The 20,551-nt window shown below is 42.6% G+C and overlaps 1 protein-coding gene across 2 annotated transcripts; it reads left to right on the top strand.

Moving 5' to 3' along the window:
• Positions 1–893: 893 nt before the first annotated feature.
• On the top strand, positions 894–19,000 carry ubxn4 (UBX domain protein 4). Of its 2 annotated transcripts, XM_080785570.1 has the most exons (14): positions 894–1,183; positions 2,114–2,213; positions 3,602–3,630; positions 4,798–4,916; positions 5,571–5,766; positions 7,588–7,702; positions 8,886–8,940; positions 10,249–10,413; positions 11,647–11,721; positions 12,341–12,468; positions 13,486–13,588; positions 16,083–16,214; positions 16,344–16,579; positions 17,684–19,000. In XM_080785570.1, the coding sequence occupies exons 1-14, from the start codon at positions 1,102–1,104 to the stop codon at positions 17,820–17,822; spliced, it is 1,674 nt and encodes a 557-aa protein (XP_080641696.1). In that variant the 5' UTR covers positions 894–1,101; the 3' UTR covers positions 17,823–19,000. The 2 variants fall into 2 exon arrangements, with proteins under 2 accessions (XP_080641696.1, XP_080641697.1); XM_080785571.1 differs by lacking the exon at positions 11,647–11,721 and having other exon boundaries at positions 896–1,183; positions 17,684–18,999.
• Positions 19,001–20,551: the final 1,551 nt, after the last annotated feature.

The raw sequence follows: 20,551 nt of genomic DNA, 5'->3' as shown, positions 1-20,551 counted from the left end.
GCATAATTAATTATGCAAATTATGCATTAATTGCTCACTAGCGCCACCAGTGGTAGTGGTCAGAACGTGTAGTGAACACCCACCATATTATACTACTCGCGGGGGCAACAGCTCCACCAGAGAGCTCCAGACTTGCCTCTTCAGAGAAACATTTAGTGACTTCCTCCTAATAATACTAATTTTAGTAATTTAGACGTAATTAAAGCGGGTCATGTTTGGAATTGTAACAGCAGAAATCAATAATATATCAGTATTAACCTGAGGGCCACACTAAGTGAAGGTGTGGCCTTCGTGCCAGCTGCTCTGACATATGCAAGCGTTCGGGGAGACCTCCTCTACAACGCCTACTCTCCGCTAAGCAGGAGAGGTGTAAAATTAATCCATAATCTTTGTTATATATTTTCGTTTAAATACTTAACTTATTGTTTTAATACTTTTATTCTGAAGAGCTCGGCCACCGGGAAGTCTTATCCTAGCTCCCTATCCCAGAGCCATAGAGTTAAAGACAGAGTTACGAAAACTGCGTTCACTTCATGGGGCCAGTTCAATGGCGGCTCTCCTACATAGACTTCTATTGAGAATAGGGACAAGCCCTGGACCCGGAAGTAGGCTGAAATGCATTGGACCCAGGCAACAGCCCAGCTTTAATGCTCTTAAATCCCTTTATTTTAGATTGTTTTGTAGTAATCGTACAACATACACATTACAGAGGCTTTAATTGTCACTGTACAATACTTTAAAACAGTTATATGTTGCACACGTGCCTATAATTGCGGCACCCTCGTTGAAAACAATGTATTTCAAACTCCAGCTTGTCCCTCTCCAGGCTGCATGAACAGCTCTGTTTCTGCCCCCTCAATGTCGTAACTCTGGCTCCGTCTTATACTCTTATCCTAGCTCCCTTGACACCGGCCGGTGGTGTAATAGAGAGACTAGAGTATAGAGTAGACAGCAGTGAGTAGGTATAGGGGATATTACTTCCAACAACAGCAAGCTGACTCGGCTTAAGGATATTGATGCAACTGGTCAACAGTCAACAACAGTGACCAGCAGCGTTACACAAAAAACAACACAACGCAACAGGACAGCCTTTCTAACAAGATGCGTTGGTTCCAGGGGTCCATCCCCGCTGCCATTGCCTCAGCCAAGCAACAGACATTCATCTTCGTCGTTGTTATAACGGGTATATATATTATATATATCATCTATCTATCTAGTATCTATCTATCTGTGTAGGTTAGCTATTATAGCTAGCTAGATGATTATTATAGCTGCTGTGTCAAGCTGGGTAGTAGCGGCTAGCTAGCCATATTAGCTACCCCGGTTGAGACAGGTAACGTCATTGTAACACAATAGACATATAAGGGGAACAATATTTCACCTCTCAGGTAAACATACAAATACATGTTTTAATCAATTATCATGGGCTTTTAGAATTGGTATAGTTGTCTGTCGTGTATTGTAAACACGGCAGTTATTTGCGCTGCTGCTGTCAGCTAAAGTACGTTAGCCAACATTTGTGGACGTTACACGGACGCTGTGGTCACCTATCTCATCTGAATATGTGTGTGATTATGATAGGCTACCTGATTACGCTGTTTCGGTGAAATCCCCGTGGAGAAAGGTGTGATGACTGAGATGATTTTAGGCTATAGTTTATGTGTCAGTTGTTGTTGTGGTGGGTACAGTCTAAAATTGTGACATGTTTTCCCAATTCAGTTTACAAACCTTCGGAATTAAACCGTACACGAATACATTTGTAGTAATACTGTATTAATGTAGCACGAGAGCCCATTCTATACAAACATTGACGTCAGTTCGTTATTAAAAACCACGTTCCCCTGCTGCGAAAATGCAAAACTGCGACCTCTGCAGGCGATGCATTTGACAGGACACCAATCTCTCTGCAACACCAGTTTCGCCGAAGATTAAATGGGATATATAATTCACACTTTGGTGTCTTATTTTCAGTGTAGTCCGTCAAACAGTTGATCTGATCATTAAAATTATTTAAAAAAAAACATGTCATCATCACCACATCACATGATCAGGCAGTGGGGCATACATGATGACTATTAATGACTCATCACTACAAATGTCTCACTCTCTGAAGGTGACGATGACCAGTCTGCACAGCTCATGTCCAGCTGGGAGGATGACACAGTCCTGGAAGCTGCACAGACTTGTGTGGCGATCAAAGTGGACGCCAAGAGGTGATGTGTAATTAGTGATGCACTGAATATTCGGCCGCAGAAAATATTCGGCAGAAAATGGCTAAAAATGCATTTTCGGCCTATTCGGTTTCGGCCCCAAATAGGCAGAAAATATATCACCGAATAGTGTATGCAATTAATGCATTCAAAAGAGCTGAATAAATGTTTTATGGATCCATAATAGTGATTGTTATTTAAGTTAAGTTTTGCCATAACCATAACATAACATTTGTAGAATCAAACTCAGGTTAATAAGTGAGGATACTAAAACAGCGATATTCAGTTACACTTCATACCAATGATACTGTGCGGGTGTAGGTATGTTAAGTGATAACCACTTTCAACATGGCATTATAGGCAAAAGCTTTCTAAATCTTTCAAATTTTCCAAACATCTACAAGCTTGTAGGTCAACAATCTTTGCTATTTGTTGTACAACAAAGTATGTAGTGCTTAAGTGGCATTCTGGACTAGACCTGTTCGGCTGGAAACATTGTGGTTGCAAGGACTGACCTTCTGACCTTTCAGATACAGGACTGTGTCTCACAGTCATTACCAGGTAACTGAGAGATTATTTATTCTGTACTTAAACATACTATTTTAACTAGTGATGCCCCGAATATTCAGCCGCAGAAAATGTTCGGCAGAAAATGGCTAAAAATGCATTTTCGGCCCGAATAGGCAGAAAATATATCACAGAATAGTGTATGCAATTAATGCATTCAAAAGGGCTGAATATATGTTTTATGGACCCATAATAGTCATTATTATTTAAGTTACGTTTTGCCATGAACATTTATTTTGCCATAAATCAGGTAGCTTTATGGTACGGCCATGACAGCAATGGTAGGAAAAAAAGATGTATAATATTAATCATATTCGGATATTCGGTATTCGGTTTTCGGCCAACTGTTTCCTATATTCGGTATTCGGTTTCAGGCAGGTGGAGTTTGCTTTCTGGTTGCACGGCTGGCTGTGCAAGTGCTCGTTTGAGAGGGGGTCGCAACCGTCTGTTAACGGCAACACGAGATATCTGCCTAAACACCTTATTAACGTGGCCAAAGTGTTCTGTCCTCTGATCTGGTGGAATGTAAAATAAGAACACTGTTTTCACTGTTTGCTACACAAATTGTGTGAACCCATAGTCATATTCATAGCTGTGTACCTATTTGGCATAAAAATAAGGTATGACATTTTTTTATCACACAGCCCCCAGAAAGTCCCTCTGATACCTTAGTGTCAAACCCTGTATTGTTTAAAATTTTGTTGCAGATTCAACCTTTTCATAGATTTCGTAGATGGCTTCGTAGAGTTCTTTGACAGTAACTTTGGATTTGTGCATTATTAAGATATGTATTGACCTTGTGATGTTCTTGTGTTTCCTCACAGTGAGACGTGTGTGCAGTTCTCCCAGATCTGTATCCTTTTCCATGAACTCCATGCTGTACAGTTTGTAATGTTATTATTATTATTATGCATGTGATGATGGCTCCAGAATATGCTGTGAAGATTTATGTCCAAATAAAATACAAATGTCTCGAGGATATCAAAATCCTGAGGACTGATCTCCTGTTAGATGACATTGAATGGCGACAAAGTGCTCATGTTTGCTGAAATACAGTTTGCTGAAATACCTGTGTGTCTATCAGTGCATGGTGCTCCATATTTCATGTTAAGGACCCTAAAAATGATATGTAATTGGCCACCGACCCCCATCTGAAAATATGTTGTTCGATGAACCTCTCAGAAGCAAAGATTTGAGTTAAAAACGTTGGCTCTGAAAGAATATATATTCAAAGATTTGCACCACATTTTCGCGATTTCTTCAAAAATAGCAGACCTACAAGCTCGTAGCTCGGCACTCGTGCGGTGCTACGAGCTTGTAGGTCTGCTATAATGCTTAAAACACCAACCCCAGAATGGGTTAACTACTGCTTGGAACGTAGGTAGGGCTCGCACGTGTTCACGTCTATAGCCCCGCCATTCGAACACGGGTCTCCTGCGTGGGAAGCAAACATCTTAACCACCACTAGCCTAAAGGGGAATTCCCCCCCTTGGCCGTGAGCGGATATACTATAGGCTTTTTTGGTCATCAGGCAGAGGCTATGAACGAACCACCACAATTGCTACACATGGGCTGCAACAAATGTTACTTTTTTTAAACTAATGTGAAAATGTATGTGTTATGTGATGTGGGAAACTTTGACAGACAAAGACTGTGAACAGACTGTATGGAAAATAGAAGTAAAACTCCTTAGACTGAGACTTAAAAATATATATTTCTTCTTTTATCATAAAGTGTTCTGTGCTCAAAGTGCAATTACAGCACAGAGCACTGTATGAGCATGATAAAATACAAAAATATTTTCTTAAGTCTCACTCTAAGGAGTTTTACTTGAGCGAGTCGGTGAGCGAGTCTTTTTTTCTGTCAAAGTTTCCCTTATGTTTTTGAGACCACCGCTACCGTAGTCAAGTTTGGGAAAAAAGGACGAAGAAATGAAGGCGCAACAGTTCTCTCAGTGCTTCTGTGTAATGATGTGTGTAAATGTGAGATGTTTTGCGCCTTAACTCCCCGCTGTGTGAAGACCCGGTTGTCTGCATACCGTCCTGCTTTTTCATCGGAGAGAATGGAATTCCTCTCGAGGTCATTGCTGGCAGTGTGTCTGCAGAGGAACTCACAAACAGACTGGACAAAGTCAAACAGGTAAGGGAGGGGAATAGGGAGCTGCAACTATCAATTTCTTTCTTATCAATGTCTTTTTCAATGAATCAAATAAAATCTTTTTTATTTTTCAAATATATTTTTATTTGAGTAACGATTACTTTGATTAACTGATGTACCCTAGGTGGGAGCATATACTGCTGAATGAGACCACCTTGTTTTGTGCCCCCCCCCAGAAGAGAAGATTAAAAACACTTTCAAGATGTAATTTGTTTTTCCTCAAAAATAACAGATGTACAAACTCGCAGCATGGCACAAAGTGACGCGTCATGAGCTTGTACATCTGCTGTTTTTGAATAGCCCAACTCGAATATAAAAAAAAAATCCCGGTTTGTGATGGATTAAGACGTCTTAACCCATTCTGGGCGGGAACCCCTTTTGGTGTTTTATAACTAAGCATTATGTTATACTTTAGCTATTGAAAAATAGCAGATCTACAAGCGCATAGCGCGCCACCGAGTGGCGTGCTACGAGCTTGTAGGTCTGCTATTTTTTTAAAGTCGTGAAAATGCGGCACAAATCTTTGAATATATATTCTTTCAGAAGACGTCGGGCCTAAAAGTTGTTCTGCGACGCATCCGCTCCTGTTACGTCGGTACTCTCTTTCACACTATTCCTGTTCTCTTGTCTTGACAGATGCACTCTCTGCAGATGCAGGGAGTGGGATCAGAGCCAGAAGTTCCGATGGAGGCCAGTCCGTCTGTCGGTGTACCCACAGAACCAGCCCTGGGCGGCCCAGCTCCAACAGAACCCATCTCTGCTCCTATGGAGCTCGCCACCGAGGAACCAGCGGAGCATGCACAACCTGCTTCAACTCCAGCCACACCAAAAGGTCAGTCGAGAAAAAGCCATTGAAAGGATTTGATCGAATCCGATTCCATTATCGATTGATTCTGCATGTCGTCCAATCCTTGTCATTTACGTAAGGGATAATATCTGGCTTGTCGGGAGATAATTCACCGACAGGGACTTTAACCACCGAGGCGAAGGTGAATTATACAGTATCCCGACAATGACCACCTAGCCTAGATGTGTGTGTGTGTGTGTGTGTGTGTGTGTTTACATGGCTGTCATGTTGGAAACGGCAGTAAATCAAGCGGGGCGCAGCTGGTGCTCAGAGGGTTTGATTAGGCAGAGGTCTGTTATAGGGCGGAACGGTCATTATGATGAGATAACTCACCGCTGAATTAAGCGATTGACCAATCGGAATCATGCATGATTCAACCAAGCCATGTAACATTTTTTGATAAATTGTTGAGTGGGGGAAAAAAGAGATACATACTAAAACGGTTTTAATGGCATTAGTGTTATGTATTAAAGCTATAGACTGTCCTCTTTCTGCGACAAGGCTGAAGTTCTTTACAATTGAGCTAAATAGAGCCTGCCCTGCTTTGCTAATCAATTTGTGTCAGATCATGTGTCTACTCTATGTATCATGACCTTTCACACAATCTAAATGTTATTAGTGTGGTTGGTTGCTTGTGGCAGCTGTGGCATGTACAGGCCAGGGTGTTCGGTTTTGGTCACTTTTGTAATGAAAGTGTCTGTCCGTCTGTGGCACGTTCCAGCACCTTCTCTCGCTGTGTGTGAAAATATTTCTGAAGATGCAGTTTAGAACGGAGACAGCTCGTTTAAAGGAAAAATCATTATGAATTATTAGAGGCAGAGCTACTCTGTGTGTGTGTGTGGGTGCAAGGTAACGGTAACATTTCCTATTAAACATCTGGCAATAAATAAATTCTTATTTCCTCGTCAGCCATTCCTGCAGACAGGCTTTACTGAAGCTGTGGCTACATTTTCACCGTAATGTTGTCCTGTAATGAATACAGGACGACAGGATGTTTAAAGGAGAATTCCATGCTAGAAGGCTTTCTTACCTTTCTTACCTTTTCTTTGTAGTTGTTACGTCCCCACCAAAGAGGTCCAGGTGTTTTTTTGTGCAAAAACTCCTTCCCTACCATAAGCCCTCAATGAATTGCATTGAATTGAATGGGGGTATGGGGTGTTGTGCTAATTCGCTTATTTCCATCTAAATAAGTAGTAAAGTGTGCCGCTTGGGATATTATTTACATTATGAAGAGAGGATATATACAAAAAGTATTTTGAGCGATGGAAATAAGCGAATTAGCGCAACACCCCATAGCCCCATTCAATTCCAATTCAATTCATTTAGGGCTTATGGTAGGGGAAATAGGTTTTGCACAAAATAACACCTGGACCTCTTTGGTGGGGACGTAACGACTACAAATAAAGGTAAGAAAGCCTTCTAGCATGGAATTCTCCTTTAAATAGGCAGAACTCCTGGAAAGCCATTTTTGTCTCAGAGTGAAGCTACAAACACTCAAGACAGAAAGATCAGCCATGTGTTGACACTTCCTCTAGACTGTTCCCTGAAGTTTACTTTCACTTTGAATCTTTGTTTTGTTTTGTAACACTTCCTCTAGAATGTTCCCTGAAGTTTACTGTTCTTTTTGAGTGGTGCAACCACGCCCTTACGGAGCTATAGTATGTGTGTGCCTGTGTGGGTGGCTGGCTGGCTGGGTAGCTGGTGTTTCTAATCTTTGGTTTGTTGTCTTATTCAAATAGCTCTGTTTTGAAACACCATACGCATGCGGGGTTTTCTAAAATAAAAGGTTCTATTCTCTGTCTGCAGAACCCTTGACCGGGTCAGTAGATGAAGGTAGCAGTGCAGGAGCGGCAGCTTCATCAGATGCCAACACGTCCAACAGTTCTCAGCCTGGGGAAAACCTCGAGGCCAAGGTGGACAGGTAGGAACAACACGGATGCACGCATCAGAGGCAGAAAGCTCAATTATCATTTAGCCAGGGGACATGACACTATTATTGGATTATAATCCTCTCGTTTTACTTTGTGTATCTGACGATGCCTTAAAACATTATACGTTGCCCTCTATACCTAAAATGACAAATTAAAAACACCTTAAATGTTTCACTCAATAGGAACTGCTCCTGGCGCAAGTTGATGATTATCACGTAATTGTCCATGTGCCGTCCAGCCCTATGGAATGCACGTACTATATTGATGCTCATATTAACCGTAGGAAGTATTAAGTTTTTTTTTATATTAGCACATGCATTCCATACATTCCATAGGGCTGGACCATATGGCCATATGATATCATCAACTTGCGACAGGAGCAGCAACTATTGAGTGAAAGATTCTCTATTTATGAAATTAAGGTGTTTTTATTTTTTTATTTTAGTTGTAGAGGGCAAGTATAATGTTTTAAGGCATATTTGTCTGATTAGCCAGGGTTCTGGACCCAATGTGGGTCCAAGTTTCTGGCCTTGACAGCCCCATACATCCAAACAGAAAAAGTAAATCTGATTGCATTAAATGATGTTAAACAACATTAAATTCACTTTGCCAAGTCACTTTGCCACTCGATTTCCCATTCACTTTATGCATGCGCATACCATACCCTCTATACCGCTGTTCAGGTTTAACATCTACATTTGTTATGGTCAATTTACAATTTAGGCGTAATAGCAGACGCTCTTAATCCAGAGCAATTTACAGTAATCAAGGTAAACACAACAAGGTAATACATCAAATGCAGATAAAATGGTAATCTAGGATTATTGCGAACGCTGTGATTGCGAATGCAGTGAGCACTTACTATGAGACCTAGCAGATCATGTCTGTGTGTCCGTGTGTGTGTCTGTGTGTGTGTCCGTGTGTGTCCCCCCCCTTTGTGCCCATATATGGAGCTGAGTGATTTGTTTGTCATTGATGCAACACACTCCATATTTGGACGTATAGCTGCTTTGGGGACTCCTTATATGGTTATGGCTGAGTCATGGTGAATTGTTATTGCAATTTACGATCTGCGTTCGCTTCCCGCGTTTGCCCGTCTTACTCGTAGGTAGACTAGGAACCTATCATCATCAGTCACATGACACCTTGTCTATACTCACACTCACTGTCCAGGTTAACGAAGCAACTGGAGGACAGACGAGACCAGAAGAAGAAGGAAGAGGAAGAGGTGAGGTTGAGCATGAGTATTTCCCACTGCCTCTCTCTCTCTCTCTCTCTCATCAGCAGGCAACAGTGCAGCACTATCCCTCTCTCTGTTTCTGGCACAACAGCGCCCCCTACTGGTACTCATAGTCATATACTGGTGCTCGTTAACCAACACAGACACACACACACAGGCATAGGTGAACACGGACAGTGCTGTTCCTTGGAGTGGTTGCGCCACTTAAAAACAAACCAGTCTAACGATGGAACACATTCTGTTCTGACATTCCATATGTTGATCCTTCACCACCACCCGTCCTTCCTGTTGTTCTGACAGTCCATAATGTTGATCTGACCTCGTCAAACCCTGTACACTCCAGACACACTCCATACATGGCCATCTGCCGTCACCCAGGCAGGATGCGTGCACACGACCTCGCCCTTTTCTCTCTCACAGGGTGTTACATAATCTCCTAATTGCAATTATTTGAGATAATCGCAATGATTTGAGAAAAACTATTTCATTTTTTTTTTAGATAATCACAATTATATTTTTTAGAGATGATTGCTTGTTTATATGATTGTTTCCAAATCCAAATCCATGGGTTCATGTACCGTACTTTTTATTTGCATTGTAATCCCCATAGGGGGGATTTTATTTAGATCGCTTCATATAAGAACTGTTTGAAAATTAAACATTGTCATCCCGGCCGTTTCACTCATATGGATATGACGAATCAACTGACTGAGAGAGAACGCTATTGTTACTGCTACTGAATTAGTTACATTTTCAACTAGAAACAGACTATCATATGAGTGTCGCAAACGATACAGAGACACCTCCCTGACAATAACGCTGAGACAACTTGTTTATTTTTGGACCACAATGCTTATATGAAACGATTTTAAGATGACGTATTTGTAAAAACTGCCTCCCCCTGGCCAGCCGGGGCGCCTGATGGAGGGGAAAGGAACTGGTTGGAATAACGTGTTCCTTCAACGTGCTACGACGTCCAACCAGGGAAACTCCCCCCTGTCAGGTGTAAAGGAGCAACTTGGACACTCAGGCATGAAGGAAGCATGAGTTCAAGTCCGCTGCTCTCCCCTTGTCCCCCATATATATAGGGGACTAGGTTGGCGGAGGGTGTATAGAGCCCAGGATCACATTAGATGATTGACACAGGGGTGAAAAATGGGTTACAAAATCGTGGGATAAAAAAAAAAAAAATGACGTATTTGTGGTTGGGAGGGGAGCGGGGCCGCTGTGCTCATTGTCCTGTGTGTGTGTGTGTGTGTGTGTGTGTGTGTGTGTGTGTGTCTGTGTGAGACTCAGGAGCAGATCAAGAGGGAGATGGAGCGCAGGAAGGTGGGGAAGGACATGGTGGACGTCAAGAGGAAACAGGAGGACGACAAGACCAAGAGGCTCATGGACGAGAGGAACCGCGACAAGGCAGAGGAGAAGGCCGCCAGGGACCGGGTCAAACAGCAGATCGCTCTGGTAAATAAATATAAAGGGACCGCTAGGGACCGGGTCAAACAGCAGATCGCTCTGGTAAATAAATATAAATATAAAGGCCGCTAGGGACCGGGTCAAACAGCAGATCGCTCTGGTAAATAAATATAAAGGACCACTAGGGACCGGGTCAAACAGCAGATCGCTCTGGTAAATAAATATAAAGGTCCGCCAGGGACCGGGTCAAACAGCAGATCGCTCTGGTAAATAAATATAAATATAAAGGCCGCTAGGGACCGGGTCAAACAGCAGATCGCTCTGGTAAATAAAATAAATATAAAGGCCGCTAGGGACCGGGTCAAACAGCAGATCGCTCTGGTAAATAAATATAAAGGCCGCTAGGGACCGGGTCAAACAGCAGATCGCTCTGGTAAATAAATATAAATATAAAGGCCGCTAGGGACCGGGTCAAACAGCAGATCGCTCTGGTAAATAAATATAAAGGCCGCTAGGGACCGGGTCAAACAGCAGATCGCTCTGGTAAATAAATATAAAGGTCCGCTAGGGACCGGGTCAAACAGCAGATCGCTCTGGTAAATAAATATAAATATAAAGGCCGCTAGGGACCGGGTCAAACAGCAGATCGCTCTGGTAAATAAATATAAAGGGACCGCTAGGGACCGGGTCAAACAGCAGTGCATTGGATCGCAGCCTGGAAGGCGGAACTCACGTGGGAGTGCACGGACGTACGGAAGGCCCACACTGCCACTCAACTACTAGCCAATCACAACGCGTCTTTTCCGGGGACGTATATCAATTCAATTCAAAGGAGAAAACAAACATTTTACATTACCTCTGATTGGCCTACCGGACGTCCTCCCCTTCTGTGATGGATGCGGAAGCTTGCCTTCCCTGAAATGGCGACACGAGACACAGACAGACACCCCAGAGTCAAGGACCCCCAAATCAACATTTATTTTGGGACCCCCCCCCCATTTGAAAACATGTTAAGGGAGGATTTTTATGGCTCTATAGCAGTGATTCCGAAACATAGTCATTTCATGGACCCCCCAGTTTCACACGCATTATGCTACGGAGTACGGACCCCCTATTTAATGGCATTTCTATCTCTGGTACCATTTGGTTCCATTTGTACACTCTCAGAGTTACAGAGCCATAACTCTCTTTAATTGAGCTCAAGTACCCCCAGGGGTCCCCGGACCCCACTTTGGGAACCCATCATGTGATAAAGGCTTCCCCCTTCCTGTTCCTATGCAGGACCGCGCTGAAAGAGCCGTTCGCTATGCCAAGAACCAGGAGGTTCCCTCTGCCGTCACCCAGCAGATCGCTTTGGTAAATAAATACCCGCTAGGGACCGGGTCAAACAGCAGATCGCTCTGGTAAATAAATATAAAGACCACTAGGGACCGGGTCAAACAGCAGATCGCTCTGGTAAATAAATATAAAAGGCCGCTAGGGACCGGGGTCAAACAGCAGAATTCGCTTTGTGACACGAGACACAGACGCCCCAGAGCCGAAGAAGACCTTTCTATGTCTATGGCCGATAAAGCAGTCGTTCCCAAACTTTTTCGTGTCCCAAGGACCCCCAAATCAACATTTATTTAGGCCACGGACCCCCCCATTTGAAAACATGTCACCCCGATAAGGGAGGATTTTTATGGCTCTGGCAGTGATTCCTGAAACATAGTAATTTCATGGACACCCAGTTTCACACGCATTATGCTACCCTATTTAATGGAAGGTACCCCAATTTATATTCTAAAACCACTGTTAATTTAACTCTGACAGTGTACAAATGGAACCAAAATGGACCCTAACAGGTCTGTAACTCAGAGTTACAGAGGCATAACTATCTCTAATTGAGCTCAAGTACCCCCCGGGGGACCCCCCCCCGGACCCCACTTTGGGAACCCATGTGATAAAGGCTTCCCCCCTTCCTGTTCCTCTGCAGGACCGCGCCGACAGAGCCGTCCGCTATGCCAAGAACCAGGAGGACCTGGAGGCTAGCAGGCAGGCAGCGCTACAGGCCAAGCAGGCTGAGATGGAGGCCAGGAAGGAGGCCAAGGTCAGGGAGAGGAGGTACGTACAGTAGGAGAGACATGAATGACAGTAATGTAAATTATTGTCATTGTCGGGCAGAAACCTTATCTCCATATTTTACACTTTCTGTGTTTTTTCGTAGATGAATGCCCCCAGTTGATCATACTATTACACATATTTTTTTCCTGGGACCCCCAGAAGCAAAGATTGTAGTTGAAATGTCTGCTTTAAAAAATAATATATATACAGTATATATATATATATATATATATATATTATTATTTTTACATACATCCCACAAAAGCATCAAAAGTAGCAGATCCAGAAACTCGAAACGTGGTGCTTTTTGAGATTGTAGATCTGTTACTTTTTTTTCTTGAGGTTTCAACCCAATAGAGACGAAATATATTAAAATAACAAGCACATATCTATATTTTGTAGCATTGTGCATTGTTTGTTTTTGGGCTGACTGGGCCCACCTTTTCAAAAAAAGATTCAATAATTTAATTTATTGCCATGTCAACAAGTTGATAGGAATTTGTCTTGCTTCATACTCAACATATACAGACAACCACATAGATACAAAAACAAGAAAGACGACACAACCAGCAGCATAGGGATTTTTAACCCATTCTGACCTGAGATCAGATTCATACGAGGTTTCCACTGGACACACACTGGTCTGATTAACCCATTCTGACCTGAGATCAGATTCTAAAAAATGTCAGTCGTTCTTCGATTTTTCAAAAATAGCAGACCTACAAGCTCGTAGCGCGCCACTCGGTGGCGCGCTATGAGCTTGTAGATCTGCTATTTTTCAATAGCTAAAGCACAACATGATGCTAACACCAAAATGGGTTCCCGTTCAGAATGGGTTAAAGTGCTATATGCATATTGCTACATACATACAATAAAAAATAATGCTGTCTCAATGATTCCTTTCAACCACAACAAATGAAACATTCTGGTAGAGGTGCTGATTATTAACATTCAGAGTTCATTCACAATGTTTTCATAATGCATGGTGTTGCGTTTGTTTGTTTGTTGTGCTCACAGTGCCATAGCGAGGATACAGTTTCGACTCCCAGACGGTTCGTCCTTCACCAACCAGTTTCCCTCAGAGAGCAGACTACAGGAGGCCAGGCAGTTTGCTGTTCAGGTACAACAAAGCACTTATTCGGCATAAAGGTTTAGGTTTATTTATTTAGCATATAGTACAAAAAATAGACAATAACATATCAAAGAAACAAAAATACAATGCAAGGAAAGGAAGAAGCCAGAAGGCTTATATGGAATCCTTTCCTGAAGGAAAAGGTCATTGGTTTAAAAATGTTAAAGTTCATAAAGAACAGTACATAAATGTACAAGTTGTCAAAGGGGGGCAGCTGTGCAGTAAAGAAAAAATAAAAACACTGCACAGAAAACAGAAATAAACACTAAATAAACATAAAAACACAGACTGCACAGAAAACAGAAATAAACAAGAAATAAACAAAAGAAAATATAACGGTTTCTTAAAGGTAAAGGTTTCTTATTCACGGTGGCAGATAAATATTTAAATATTTAAAATCTAAAAAGAATGTCTGTTGTCTCTTCCAACTACTGTCAGCTGCTTCAAGTGACTTTATTGACACTAGTGTCAACTAGGGATGCTCCGATCAGGTTTTTTGGGACCGATAACGAACACCGATTTGGTTTTTCTCATGATCGGCTGATACGATTTTATGTCCGATACAGATTTCCGAAATTATTATATGTCAAAATTGTTCCTGTGTGGGAAGAATGTTTAGGCCTGTCAACAAAAATGCCAAATCATGTTATACTATATAATCTGATTGACATTTATACCACTTAAATGGTGTAAATTAAAAGTTTCTCCAGATAAGGTAAATGCCGATTACCAATCGGAGTGAATAATGGCCGATCACCGATCACTGGCCGATTCTCGGAGCATCTCTAATGTCAACCAGTCAATGCCCTACTCCAGGGGTATAGGCAGCCTTAGGCACCAGTGCCGACATTGGCACAAAGGAGGGTGATCACTGGCAAGTGTGTGAGAGAGTATTTTTGGTTTTAAATAAACTATTAAAAAAGAAAATGCAGTCAAAAAAATGAAGTCCCTCACATTTGTGTGTAAATTACATCCTGCATTCTACATTTCATTAAAACTGAACTATGTTATTGCCCTGAGACTCTGATGATCATTATAACGTGAAAGGAAATTTAAAAAGAAGGAAAAACTTTATATTTGTGGACAAGCAAAATATGTTGGAATTTTTCAACGTGGTGTCGTTAAAATGAGTTAATGTTGATATGGCACACTGACGATGTAGAAAATAAAAACATGGAACTTCATTTAAAAAAGGTTTCAGACCCCTGCCCTACTCGACCACTCTGTCTAATTGTCTCAAATTATGGAAGGGTAGGGAACTACTAGGGATACTATCGCTAACCACTGCAGAATGGGATGTATTAGTTATATTCTATTAACATAATCTAACATACAGAAACATTGCATTCCATGCATTTAAATAAGTTCTGGGTTTGCAGTTTTATCTTCATCGATGAAACTTAGCATCTTAGTGTTCCGCTTTGTGAATTGAAACAGCCGCATAATTAGTCATGACGGTAAACTTGTGCATTTGGAGAGCAAAATATTTGTAGATTGTTTTAAAGTGGGAATTATAAACCACTGCCATGTGTGTTTAACAACCAATGGGGGTGATAAATATCTGTCCACCATACATGTAAGTATGTATTTTGTGTTCAAGTAGCTCAGTCGGTAGAGCTCTCTCCTTTAGACCACACAGACATGATCTGGGTCATGCCAACTCGCCATATCAGCTTATGCCCTCAGGGAGGCGCTATAAGCTCATAAATGCAAGGACTGAACAGACTGAAAACTAGTTTTTACCCCAGAGCACTGAGAGAGCAGTCATAGCTCTAAACACTGACACTTGAACTCTGACACTTGACACTTTATGGACTAAAGGGACTTACTGTGAAATATGTCCTAATGTATGTTTTTTTTTTTATATAGAGTATATTATATAGAGTCTTGTTTCGAGTGCACTTGAGCTGGATTGCAAATCAATTTTACGTTGTCTTGTACAATGTCAATAAAGATATTCAGATTCTGATATTCTGAGAAGCACGGCTTGTGTTGCAGACAGTTGTGCGGTTCGTATACTGGGAGCTGATGGTAGGTGTGGTGCTCCACCTCAGCAATAAATGGTAAATGGTGCATTTATATAGCGCCTTTATCCAAGGCACTTTACATATAGATTGTGCATTACATACATTCACCCATTCACACACACATTCATACACCGATTGCGGCGGAAGCCATGCAAGGCACCAACCAGCACATCGGGAGCAATTTGGGGTTCAGTGTCTTGCCCAAGGACACTTCGACATGTAGACAGGAGGAGGAGCCGGGATTCGAACCGCCGACCCATGGATCATTGGACGACCTGCTCTACATCCTGAGCCACAGTCGCAATCCGACTCCCAGGGGGTTTAGCGCGTTGTAACGGCTGATACTGACAATAAGCCTCCTCGACCTATTTACTTACTTATATACCGTATCCATACAATCTGTGTGGTGTTTTTTCCCCCCCTGCTCCTCCTGAATGTGTCTTGTCCTCCTCCAGGAAGTGGGGAACCGCTACGGTAACTTCTCCCTGGCCACCATGTTCCCCCGGAGGGAGTTCACGGGAGAGGACCTGGACAAGACCCTCCTGGAGCTGGAACTGGCCCCCAGTGCCTCCGTAGTGCTGCTGCCTGTGAGTAGAGAAACCTCGCTGCTTTACCCATCAACCCCTTTTAGACCTGACACGGAAACAAAAAAAAAATGAAATGGTTCTGATACCTCTGAAAGTCTAAATACTTTTATTCCACCCCCCCCCCCGTAGCAGACGGGCAGACCCAACAACACAGTGATCCAGTCCACTAGTGGAGGAGGTTCTGCCGGGTTCTGGGCCCTCCTGGGACACATCCTCTACCCCCTGCTGGCCGTGTGGAGGTTCCTCAGTGGGTTCCTGTTCGCCAGCCCCACCGGGCCCCCAGCGGCGGGCCCCCAGCGCAGGCCCAACAACGCTCACCCCAGGCCCGGCTCCTCGTCAGCAGCCAGCTCTGAAGAACCACAGAGGTAAATAATGTTGAACCCTCATGGTCGGATCACAGTTCTCTCAGTCGACAACATGCCTTGATTTCAGTCATTTTGGATTCCATAGCCCATTCTGACCTGAGATCAGATTCATACGAGGTTTCCACTGGACACACACTGGTCTGATGAACCCATTCTGACCTGAGATCAGATTTAAAAAAATGTCAGTCGTTCTTCGATTTTTCAAAAATAGCAGACCTACAAGCTCGTAGCGCGCCACTCGGTGGCGCGCTATGAGCTTGTAGATCTGCTATTTTTCAATAGCTAAAGCATAACATGATGATAACACCTAAATGGGTTCCCGGTCAGAATGGGATAGAAGCCAGCGTGTCTTCTACGCGGAAAGCACGTCATCCATTGAAATTGGGCGATCTACAAACTCACAACGTTGTGAGCTTATAGATTGCCTATTTTCTCTTAAAAGCCTCATGTTTCTATATCAGTCGTTCTCATTATTTCATGTCAAGGACCCCAAAAATGATCTGTATTTGGTCGCCGACCCCCCATCTGAAAATGTTGTTTCAGGGACCTCCCAAGGAGCAAAGATTTGAGTTGAAAACGTTCGTTTTGAAAAATATATATATTCCAATTTTGAGCCACATTTTCACGATTTTTCAAAAATAGCTGACCTACGAGCTTGTAGATCTGCTATTTTTCAATAGCTAAAGTATAACAGAATGCTTAACCCATTCTGAACGGGAATACATTTAGGTGTCGGCATTATGTTATGCTATAGCTATTGAAAAATAGCAGATCTACAAGCTCATAGCGCGCCACCGAGTGGCGCGCTACGAGCTTGTAGGTCTGCTATTTTTGAAAAATCGAAGAACGACTGACATTCTTAGAATCTGATCTCAGGTCAGAGTGGGTTTAATCAGACCAGTGTGTGTCCAGTGGAAACCTGATCGTATGAATCTGATCTCAGGTCAGAATGGGTTAAAACACCAAAAGGGGTTCCCGCCCAGGATGGGTTTAAGATTGAAGAGGTCAAACTAGTGATAGAATACCCTTTCAGTCAAAGGTTGTGTGTCCTTCTTGTAATTATTCCTTGTCCCTTCCTGCCTCTTTTTTTCCCCTTTTGCTCAGAGAAACTCTACGCAAGCGCACTCTGGAGAACCGGCCAGACGACTTCAAGAAGGACGGCAAAATCCACCGGTTACGCACAAGCGAAGACAGCGAGGACGAGAACAACACTTGGAACGGCAACTCCACCCAACAGATGTAGTAGTTAGCGCTAATGAATGAAGCCTGTCTTTCTACCCCTGCTCCCCCCCCCTACCCCACCTCCCCTTTCCCCCCCAAGCGTTGACTTTGAGTGTTGCGGCAGTATAACCGAAGAGTTGTGCTGTTTTTATAGGGCTATTGTTTTCTCTCTTTATCTCTGTCCAAGGCCTGTGCTCCTGCTCCTCCTCCCTTGCATGCGTTAAAATTATAGTAAAAACGATTAAATAATAATAATAATACAATGAGCTTTGAACTGATATTCTGTCTCTTTAGACGGCAGCCGACGAAGGCTGAAAGCTTTCTATATAAAAGGATGAAGTTTGGGAGTTTTCAGCAGATATTGTTGTGGCTGCCGGTTTCGGGTTCATTCAGATGATTCTATTTAACATTGAAAAGAAGATTTTTTTTTTTTTGTGTTTTTTATTTAATATATCAGTAACTCCAGAGATGTATTAAAAACGCTCTTTGATGAAAACGTACGTATGTGAGGGATCTTCTGGTAGAAGGAGGGCCAGTCAGTTTAACTGTTTTGTTTTCTAGCTAAGGAGTTTGGCCCAACCCTCCTGGCACCAGGAGGTTTGGCCCGACCTTTAGAGTATGAAATGGACCCTGAGGCGAAATGGACATAGTGGTCGAATTTGGTATTGCAGCTCGAGCCAGCGCTGGTCCGTTGACTATCATTGTGCACGTTCATGTTATTGGGGGCCATGACACGTGAACGAATGTTTCATACGTGAACGCGCACAAACGGCACAATGATAGTCAACGACCAGCGCGTTCATGTTATTGGGGCAATCCATCCCAGAATGCACTTGTTCCTATAGGAGTGAAATCGCCTCATGCGCTTTTGAGCAACTTAATGCAAGTGGATGGGAGGAGGAATCCGGTGCCGTCTCTATTCATATATACTCTAAGGGCCCGACCGTCCTGGCATCAGGAGTTGGGTCCACCCTCCGGGCATCAGGAGTTGGGCCCACCCTCCGGGCATCAGGAGGGGTGGGCCCACCCCTGGTATCAGAAGGGGTGGGCCCACCCACCCTCCTGGCATCCGGCCATGTTTGGCAGTGGAATGTTTCTACTACTGTAGTTGAAAATGGGCGACCACTGTTACTGCTCTCATTGATTAAAAATGCTGAGAATTAAAGACGACCTGTTTTTTCAATAAACTTTTGACTTGTGTCAAAACTTTGACAGTGTGGGTGCATGCTTGGATTGTTTTCTGTTCAGTTGTGTGATTGATTGACAGAACTTAACCGCAATAACCCTTAAGCTCCAAACCAACCACGCCAAAGGGTCAAGGTTCGTTTTAGCGTTAACTCCTTGCAACCGTTTGGACCCAAGGTGAGTGATCCTTTGGTGCGGTCAGGGCTTTAGACCTGAGGCCGTTTCTTAAAAAAAGCTTTCTGAATGGTAAATGGTGCATTCCTTTATCCGAGGCGCTTAACATAGATTGTGCATTACATTCATACATTCACACACGCATTCATTCACCCACTCACCTACACATTCATTCACCCACCCACCCACTCACACACACAAATTCATTCACCGATGGCAGGAAACCATGCGACGCACTGACCTGCTCATCAGGAGCAATGAGAGTTTCAGTGTCTTGTCTTGCTCAAGGACAGTCAACACTAAGGGCCAATTCATACTCCTATTTTACCGCTGTAGTGCCGAAATGATTTCGGCTCGTCAGAAATGTTCAGTATAGCACCGAAGAGCTGACTTTAGAACTTAAGGATATCCTGTATATCGTTGGTGTTTGTTGGGCAGAAACCTCTTCTATAAAAAATGTCTGTTTTTTGTTTTTTTTCGTAAATTAATAAATTAACTTGATCATACTATACAGCATCACTCAAAAGTAGCACATCGTGAGCTTGTAGATCTGCTACTTTTGAATCCTGTTGAACAGTTGGGACATTAATTTTAGTTCATGTATGTGCTGCTGGTTTATTTAATACCTGATCAAAAAGTAACTGTACATCTTCGGACATGGAACTCCTCGCCATCCGTCACGCAAAAAGGCGGTTATTAGTTATTAGTTATTATTACATTTACTCAATTTAGGCTGTTTTTTTAATTATTATTTTTACTTATTTCCAATTGTCAGTAGGCTACTACTTCTACTCCACTACATCTCAGAGGCAAATATTGTAATTTTACTTCAACTCCAATGAAATGATAGGCTTAGGCTATGTATTGGTACTTTTACTAATACACAATGTGAGTAGGAAACGCCCTATGGGGCATGTGCGGTAGTGCAGTTGGCTACCCTGTTGGCTTTGGTTTGACTCGGGCAAATTCAATCAATATAATGATTGATTACTTTATTAACAGTTTGCAGAAAAAAGCACAGGAATTTTAAACCCAAGAAAGCCTACGGCTTGCTTCTATCCATTGGGGTATATGATATATGTATGAATATGATATTCAATTTGAAATTAGGCTATGTTACGTTATTAATTAATGATATAAAGACACTGTTGCCCATGCAAACCACATAGTCCTACGGAATTAATTTGGATTTTGGATTTAATTAATAGGCAAAATTATCAACATAAAGTATTGGTTTTGCAGTCCATTCAATGAAGCAGTAATTGTGCAATATTATGCTTCACCACACTGTGGTAGTGTCGGAACATTTTTACACCATGGATGAATCCAAACACAAGCGCACGGTGCCACAAGGCCGCAACCATCACAGTCAGACGGTCCACATGCTGAATA

Source organism: Protomyctophum bolini, assembly GCF_963924005.1.
Source record: "Protomyctophum bolini genome assembly, chromosome: 16".
NCBI lineage: Eukaryota > Metazoa > Chordata > Actinopteri > Myctophiformes > Myctophidae > Protomyctophum > Protomyctophum bolini.
The sequence above is the reverse complement of the archived record's forward strand: the minus strand, read 5'-3'. Positions and strand labels throughout refer to the sequence as shown.

Bases quoted from the DNA above. Each gene is read 5' to 3' on its own strand.
- ubxn4 (XM_080785570.1), top strand. From the start codon at position 1,102: ATGCGTTGGTTCCAGGGGTCCATCCCCGCTGCCATTGCCTCAGCCAAG. The intron at 3,631-4,797 runs GTATCCTTTTCC...CGCTGTGTGAAG, and splicing joins TGTGCAGTTCTCCCAGATCT to ACCCGGTTGTCTGCATACCG. The intron at 5,767-7,587 runs GTCAGTCGAGAA...CTCTGTCTGCAG, and splicing joins AACTCCAGCCACACCAAAAG to AACCCTTGACCGGGTCAGTA.